The 8,904-nt window shown below is 58.1% G+C and overlaps 1 protein-coding gene across 1 annotated transcript; it reads right to left on the bottom strand.

Annotated features, from left to right (window-relative positions):
• B0I36DRAFT_247305 (uncharacterized protein) lies at nt 1–1,949 on the bottom strand (the record flags this gene model as incomplete). The annotated part of the gene is made up of 4 exons (XM_046150300.1): nt 1–135; nt 204–384; nt 444–1,508; nt 1,750–1,949. 4 exons carry the CDS (start codon nt 1,947–1,949, stop codon nt 1–3), a joined length of 1,581 nt encoding a protein of 526 aa, XP_046010538.1.
• Between the last annotated feature and the right edge of the window lie 6,955 nt (nt 1,950–8,904).

The raw sequence follows: 8,904 nt of genomic DNA, 5'->3' as shown, positions 1-8,904 counted from the left end.
CTACATCTGCATCTCTTCGCCAATGCCCGGCAGCCCGGCACTGGGGCTGCTGAACGGCATTTGCCCTCCAGCCAGATTTTGCCGGATCGCGGCTGCCTGCGCAGCAATCTCGCAAGGGGTCGAATGTTGTTTGTGCTGCATGACCGTGTCAGCGGAGTGGCCATGCCAGCACAGACTGCCGCATCTGGGAGGAACGAACTTACGTATTTGAGACCGTTCAGGTTCTTGTACCGCTTGTTGCAGTACTCGCACTTATGAGGCTTCTCCTTCTCCATACCTGTCTCGCCAGGATAAGGTGCAGACGTCTCCGGGTTCACTATGGAGAAGGTGCCGTCACCGTTTTCGTGTAATTGTTGGTTCTGGTGGCCGTGTTGCTTGTGGTATCTGCTAAATGTTAGCAAGGCCATCTCACAAGCTGCAGGCTATGTATGGGCAAGACTCACTTCAGACCGTTCTGGTTCTTGTAGGCCTTTTCGCACCCAATCACGGGGCACTTGAAAGGCTTGTCCTCCTCGGGAGGAATCATGACGCCGTTGGGATTATGCAGGGCCTGGTAGATGGCAGTCAGGCGCGTTGCCTCGCTCATATTCGCAAACTGGTTCTGGTCGAGACCAAATTGGGCCATTTGCGTCGCGAGCGCTGCCCGTTGGCTCGCGGAATTGGCATTCGAGCTGTACAGGCTCTTGGCGGGGTCGTTGATGAAGTACTCGAGGCTCGTAGCGTCGAGATTCGAAAAGTCGCCGAGGTTCAGGCTTGCGTCCAGTCCAGCAAAGTCGTCCTCGCCGTTGGCGGGCTGGCCAAGGCCTTGCGTAGATAGAGTCGGGGTGTTGACAGAAGAGACCGTGGGGTTGTTCTGGAAGTTGAACCCACCGGCGCCAGGCGTGGACGGTTGTGAGGTGCGAAGACCCTGACCGAGAGCACCGCTGTTGAGCTGGAGCTGTGGCCGTGTTTGTTGCCCACCAAACATCTGCCGTGTCTGCTGCAGATTCCGCGAAGGGTCGTCCATCTCCATCATGCCGACAGTCTCGTCGAGCTCCATCTCGCCCACGGTCTCCATCTCGTCGTTGGTCTGCATATTCGTCAGGCCAGAGGCTTTCTGGCCATTACCCAGTGACTGCCCGCCAAGCTGCATGCCACCAAAGCCGCCAAGCCCGTTCGAGCCATTGCTGTTCATGCCGCGGTTTTGCTGGCCGAAACCGAGCTGGCTCGGGCTTTGGAAGCCTTGGTGGCTGGGCGTGCCACTTCCGAACCCTCCAGGAGTCAGCTGTTGCTTGCTGACGGAGAGGCGCTGGCCCATGGGCATGGCGGGCTTGTTATTGGGCTGTGCGTTGCTGCCAGTGTGCACAGTCTCGTAGTGACGCAGAAGATCGTGAAAGCTGTCGAGTCTCTGGTTGCAGCACAAGAAATCTCGAAGGTACTCGGCCTCCATCTTGGGGATGTACGAGTTGGAGTGGAAGGACGAGGACGGCTGCGCGCCCTGCCATGGTGATGTACCTGTCAACATGATCCTGGAAGCCAAGTGTTAGTCCTGGGAGGCTGACCTCATCACGAAGCTGATCACACGAGCGACTGCGACCTGACGGAAACAGCTGGTGGGTGTCGCCAGCGGCTACAGGCGCGGGGTGGCCGAACGGATGTGTAACACTTGCGCGACAGGCTTTCGCTCCTGCGGCTCGCGTCACAGGACAGGCGTGTGGGAGATGACTCTATGCAGCAAATGGAAGGAAAACAGGAAATGGTGGCACATACTCGTCGCGGACAAAGCTCCCGATGGAGACGCCTCCCCAGCTCATGCCGTTCATCATGCTGCCGGCCAAGCTCTCGCGCCGCCCGCGGCCATCGGCGCCACGGTTGGGATTTGTCATGGAGATGGGCTTTGGCCCTGCGCTGACAAAGGAGTCCTGGCGACTGCGGCTCAAGGCCGAGTCAAAGGTTGGGCCGGTCGTCATGTCGAAATCACCGTCCAGGTCGAGGCTGATGTCGACGTTGAGGCCAGTGTCGAGGGGATCGTGTACGGGGCGCTGGAATGGTTGGGGCTGCGACGGGTGTGACGACGACGACGACGACGACGAGGAGGGGATGTCGATGGCGGGCACAGAGGCAGTGGGTGAGGCTGATGAGGAAGAAGAGGAGGGGCGGTGCGCGGCGGCGGTAGCGGCGGTGGTGGCAGCCGCAGCAGGCGTGGGTGGTGACGGTACCTGAATGCGGAGAGGTGTGGTGGGTGAGGTCCTTGATGAGGATGACGGGGAGCTGGCGTTGTAGTCGGCAGGCAGCGGCTTGCCTGCACTGGAGGCAAAGTGGTAGCTGGGGCCGGCGATGTCGGCCTGTGAGTTCTCGGGGGTCGCGGGCTGTGGCGAAGGCGAGGGCGACGAGAGGGAATGTGAAGAAGTTGGCGTGGTCTGGTCGGAGGGGGAGGTACTGCAGGTGGTGGTGGGAGGCGCCGCCGCCCAGGAAGAAGAATTATTATGGGCGACAGTGCTTGGGGGGGCCTTAGCCGATGGGTGTGCAGCGGTACTGGTACATGTGCCGCTGGGCGGTGTCGTCGAGCCAAACCAGCGCCCTAGACCCTTCATGACTTCAAGCCGGGTGGGATGGATGCGCCTTGGGTGGAGACCTGGCGGCCGTGGGGCGGGCGGCGCGGGCGGTACTGGGACTTTTCCGCAGGACGGACGGGCAGAATGGATGGATGGCCTTCGTCCCCGTCGAAAGATGGGAGCAGGAGCAAGGCAGCAGATTGCGATCCAGGCAGGAGCTGGACTGGCTGTGTCTGCACTCGGGGGGTTGTTGCCAAGGCAGAGACAGGCAAGTACACAGAGAGGCGCCGTTCGCAGACAGCCGCTTTCGCCGTGAGCAAGGCTGGCTTCCGAGGGGGGCGGGTGTAAGCTGAGCGCGGCGGAGCAGATGTTCGTTGCACGTGTCTAGCTCGGCAGGACCCTGGAAAGCGAAGGGCTTCCCGAGAACGATGGAGATGAATGAAGTCGCGGAGATGGAGGACACTGAGCACGGGCAGAGTATTGGGGGGGAGACCTCGAGGGTGAAATGAAACAAGAGCAATGCTTAATGTTTAATACCATCTGCCGCGCGCGCACGCACGCACGTCGCCCTCCGGCATCTGCTTGGCCAGCCATGGCAGGCGTGTGGACGCCATGCGTCGTGGTGGTTCCGTCGTCGTGGTGGATGGGTCCCAACGCCGTCACTCAAGCCAAGGGGGCCCTAGCTAGCCTGCAGCCAATACAGAAAATGGACTGGCAGGGGTACGCAACAAGTCTAAGTCCCTGGCGGGCACGACCTTGATCATGCTCGTCCACCAAAGACGGATTCCCGCCGTGGTTTGTCCTGATCAACAGAGGAAGGATACATGGACCTGACCTGTGCCCTACATCTCCTTTCCCCGACAGCTACGGGCGCCTGCCCTTCACCCCGGACTCTGACGAGAGAATTTCTCAATCTACATTGCCGAGACTGCTGCAGAGGAGTTGTGCAGACCAGTCTCACCAACAGAGGCATGGGAATGCGGCAGGTCTCGGTGGGTGGTTGTGATTGGCATGACCTAGCTCCGCTCGACCTGGAGGAGGGATGACGCGCCTGGAGATATGACACGGGTATCCACGCACACTCGACAGCGGACGAGTCGCAGTTGCAGCAGATCTCTGGCCTCGGACTGATCGATCTCGTAGAGTAAATAAGCTCTGGTATGTGGACAGCCGCATGAGGGCGTGAGGTCGACAAAGGTGCGCAGGCATCGCGCTCAAGATAGCATGACAGTGATATCATGCCGATCATACCTGACACAACTGGCCATCACCTTGCCTAGCACAAGCGTGGGTGGTTGGCAGCTCAAAAGGTCGGGTACACTCTGCGACGTAGCAGAATTTCCGTACTAGAACGATGGCACTGGCAAGCACGAGATCAATCGTGACAACATTATCCAGGTACGAGGCCACGAAAGCCAGGAGCTTCGAGATGCCCATCTCGCCTGGACGCCTGCGGCGCAGTCGCTCCTCTTGGAGAGTCTGACAAGTCACGGCACGAGTCCAAGCGCTCTTGCCATCTTGATCATGGCTCCCCAGCCGACCTGAATCGGTGCTATCGCTCAAACAGGGCACAGAAAGGGAACGGCGTACTGGCAGGACGGGTCAAGACGATCTGGGATTGCGAGGTGCCGCGGGCTGAGCTGCCGACCTGGCGCCGGCGTCCAAACCCCGTTACCCAGGACTCCGCCGTTGCGTCACCTGGATCGCCGGGGACAGACTCATGGACATGGCAGAGGCCAGGTAGAGAGAGCATGGGTCGCATGGATCTGCGTGGATGCTGATCTAGCTGGCTGTGGCTGGCTGTCCAAGTCGGCAGCTCTCCAGCTTGGCTCAATTACGGTGCCTGCTGGACACGGCGGCTCATGACATTCAGCAATTGGTCTGCTCGTCCCTTTGCGAACATTGGGGTCTGCCGTGTTGGTGAGCGCGGCCCTGCAATTGACTTGCAAAATGACAACCTGGCGGCAGAATAACAAAGAAAAAAGTCGACCGCCCAAACTTTTTTGGCAATCGATTGGGGATGGCCCCTGTCTCACGGCCGCGAGAGCTCTCGATGTTGGGGGGGTTGTGGTGTGTTACACCGCGGCTGGACGAGCTGCAAACGGCGATGCGGAACGCGGCAGATTCGATGCGGTGAGCGCTCCAGCCAAAGGGAGTGCACGCCCACTTCACAAAGAGGTGTGTGGAGGGAAGGCACATGGCAATGATGGGCAACAGCCCGGCGAGTCAAGTTGGCGCCTCGGCGCCCCTCCCCAGCAGTACCACGAGAGCGCAGATGGGACTGGCAATCCGAGCTTACGGCCTCTGGGAGCAATCCTCTCGAACCCTGTGAGAGGATCGGACCCCGGCTCCGTCCCGCCTGTCAAAGAGCACGCACGCCCAATGCACCGCGATTGCTACCATAGTAGCCGACACTCGCCGACACACAGGTGTAATAGCTCACGCCTCCACCGCTAGCAAGGACGCCAAGTGCGACATCACATCATAGTGCCATCAAGCTTAGAGCATCGCCGTCGCCCAGCAGCCAGCAGTCGGGGCCAGACACGAACAGCTGCCCCAGCTCTGTCGCCCGATCGAAACTGCGCCAACCCTCGATTCGAAACATGGCTTGAAAGAGGGGGGTCCCCGGCACGTACGGGATTCTGCCCCAAATGTGACGTCTAGCCGATGGACTCTGTACAATCTCCCACACGAAGCACGAGCCGAGCTGGGAGGCCGAGAATCTGCTACAAAGCCCACGTCGCTTGCTCGTGTGAAGACTCCCAACAGAGAAGTGGCCCACGCCAATCACGAGAGGACCTTCCTCAACGAGAGATCTGTGCCGCAATCTCCAACATCTACTTTCTCAGACAATGGCCTTTTGATTTTCCTCCTCATCAAAGAGTACGCATGTTCTGAATGAAGTTAAAAGGATTCCTGCCTGATCAACAATGCTGATCCTACGGACCGAAAGCTCCTTTGCAACGCGGTGCTGCGATCCGGCCTGGGTTAGTCTCAACCAATGCAGAAAAGTACAACACAGTCACTAATTCCAACGACAAATGCTGCCGGCAAGTATCGGTATAGTTTGAAGGCGAATCAATGCACATAGGTTCAGTCCGGCATTGTGGTGCATCGATGCTGCCTAGTGGGAAGTACATGACTCACATGAAGTCCAGTGTGAGTACGGGAATCCTCCCTCACTGGTGGTTGATCATGCCCGGAGCCGCCGCCCGCAGAACGGAGTCAGCAAGCATCCACCACTACAAGTCTGGGAGGCATCCACAAGCCCAATCAACGATCATGATATGAGCCTGGCTTACACTTTGCCAGGGCCCTATAGCCGCAGGCTCTGTGATATACGCAGAGCCGTCAGGTATGATTGTAGCGGGGTTGAAAGAGCATTTGGACGAGCCCTGACCTCGACCTTTCCCAAGTCATCGTGTCCATTGCTGGTGTCAAGCTAGGAACGACATTTGCGCCACCTTTTACTGGTATGTGGAACCAGTGGCCCCGCTCAGGCCGTGATACTTGACTCGGTATCCCCCACTAGCTGGTGGGTTCCTGGGCAAATCGGCGAGACATGTTCCTGCTTGAAGGTGTGCGTGGAGAACATGCTGGTTGGGACCCTTGCGCACTTGACTAACGTCAACAAGTTAGCTCTCCTGCTCAGGTATCGCAACAGATGCCTCGCAACAGATGTCCTGCGCACTCCCCTTTCCTCCGCGGTCTTGTCCTTCATAGAAAATGAGATGCACGGTCTTGCATCAGAGTGCTTGAGACAAGCAGATAAAACCTCGAGTACGGGTTTCTCGTGGGGAGGGGCGCAAGAGCCAGGGAAGCACGTCGGAACCAGCGGGGTGTCACTGCCCTCCCCTCCACAGTACAGATCATTTTGAAGGCACGCGCGGCAGTTGCATGCCTGGCCCACTCGCCATGTGGTTCAGTCAAAATAATGCCGTGAGTGGGTTGGCAAGGACAAGAGTCGGACCTCAAACGATCCTTGAAGCAAGTCATTATTATGTCTTCGATCGTTGAGGGAAATCCATGGCTGCACTCATGCGCTTGAAACCCCCCCCCCCCCGGGCTGCATGTTTGACAGCACACCATATCGACTTACACGACACGGGTTTGCTGTACTTGGCTGGCTGGGCTCATCTGCCAGCCAGGAGGTCGTCAAAGACACATGCGCGCTTCGTCATCCTTCCTTGCCACCCCACATGTCATTGAGATCCTTCGTATTTGTGAAGCATCACCAACATAAACCCCAAAAACGTATCAGCAGCATCGTTACCTGGATGCTTTATGGCGGCGGGCACGCAGCAAACACGAGTCCCATCAGAGCCTCCCGACATGATACTCTATCCCAAAAGCTGCCGGCCTTTTCCAGGGGAGTGCACTCTCCATTTTCATGGGCCCAAATCCTGTCCAGCACATGCAAAGCACGGATGTCGAGCGATGCATAAACGGTCCGCCTAGCCTCGCGAGCTCGTTCGAATACCGAGCCTACCTGCTCAACCGACCCACTGCTCTCCGGCTCTTTACGTAAGGATTGGACCCTGAATCCGCAAGCTATACTACGCATCTCCACCTATGAGGTAACAATTTGGCCTGGTATGGCCTGGCCATGGCCAGCCTCCCGGTCAGGCTGCGATCGATCACGGCACCATGGTGAAGAAGAGCCACATTTTCAGTCTCGCCTGGCCCACTCATGCTTGCACCCGACCGAAGTTGACGCTGAGCAATCGACCCAGTCGGCAGGCAATGAGATGATGGAGTCTTCCAAACTTCGATGCCTGCTTGTTTTTGAGAGACGAGGGTACGGAACTAAAGGTCTGACGCACGGGCCCCCTTCCACACACATTCTGCGGGTCAAATGCCGCGCGCCATGGCTCAGACTGCTTGGCGCTTTGCATTGTGTGCAGATGTTGCTCGGTCCCTCGTCGGCCTGTAGCTGTCTGTGAGAGCCTGGAACGATCCTCGTCTACAAAGTCGAAGCGCCTGCCACGAGACGCTAGTCCCTGAATATGGATTCCGCATTTGGGCATTCTAATCAGAACTATTGGTGCTACCAACAGCCCAGTCTAGGTTCAAAAGGATAGCCCATGAGTCGAGCTGTTCTGAAACAGCCAGTTTCTCGGGTCGATTCTCATACCAGAGCGAATCGGTGGTGCTCCGAAAGCTCCTGTGGTATGAAGCAGTTACGAGCCCCTGTCAGTCTCGACCAGGGGCCGAGTTGTCACTTTGCTCCATTTCCCCGAACGTGGGACTGTTCGGCCTGGCTTTCCGCAAGCCTCGCACGGGGCATTCCGCGCTTCAGAGGTTCTACTGTTATAGTGCTATTGGCCTGATGTGCTGACCGCCTCACGCGCAATGCCTCGAGTATATTTTAGCAGCGCCTCACCGAGCTACTGATTCGGATTGGTACGCCACTGGTAGGCAGCATGAGGATACGCACGGATCGTCCGCCAGGCTAATCCGCCAGGGAAAGCTGTAACCTCCGATGCCGGCAAGGCAGAGCCCTGAAATGTCCTTTGTGCTACAACGATACATGCCGAGACACCGCCTGTGGCATCGACTCCTGATCTCATCCTTCGAGGACTACCGAACCAAGAGAAGTGGTCTGCAGCCAATGGAAGTTAGAACCTTACCGGACTTCGCTCCGTGGGGGATGTGTGCAGAGGTGGCGAAGACGGAAGCGAACCACAGCCGGGCGGAAGTGCGGCGCTTTGGATCTGACAAGATATTGCCAATACTTTGCAATACTGGAAAGTGGCGCATTTCTGTTGATGGATATTCCGATCCACCTACCACAATCTCGCTCCGGGGATGCCGCCAACGGCTTCTCTGTGACACGCTCCTCTCTACAAGTGCCGCACGTGGCTCGGGCATTTCTTCAAGGGTTTCTCGGCGGTTCCAGGTTGGCGAAGCTGCACGTGCAGTGGCAAGCAGCAGGTCCCCACATTCCACGAGGTGGATCTCGCTAGAAGCCGGCTTATTCCTTCTAGAAGCAGCCGATGCCGGCGCTAACCAAACTACTGCACAGACTGGCATGGCGTGCTCTGGCCCTATCTGCTATGGTGGTAGCGTACATACTTGGGCAGTCGGCAGTGCAAGGTCAGTGTCGAGTCGGGACGCGGACTTGGGATCTGCACGTGACTAATGAGGATGCTGGCGCAACAGGCGAGCGAGCTCCCAGGCTGATCCTAGGAATCCGCAGTCCGACTTTACGGACGTTGCCCGCGCCAATGCAACATGAGCAAGCCTGTCTGTTTGGTTTTTGCGTCAAGGTGTCGTGGTCTATCCCTGGGCTGCGGAAGGCCCCGTCGTGCTCAGTCGTGGTGGTTCCTCGGCCCTGCGAGATTGCACCACCTTGTCCATCGCAGGGAGG

This window comes from Microdochium trichocladiopsis, assembly GCF_020744255.1.
Source record: "Microdochium trichocladiopsis strain MPI-CAGE-CH-0230 chromosome Unknown B0I36scaffold_7, whole genome shotgun sequence".
In the NCBI taxonomy this organism is placed as follows: Eukaryota; Fungi; Ascomycota; class Sordariomycetes; order Xylariales; family Microdochiaceae; genus Microdochium; species Microdochium trichocladiopsis.
The sequence above is the reverse complement of the archived record's forward strand: the minus strand, read 5'-3'. Positions and strand labels throughout refer to the sequence as shown.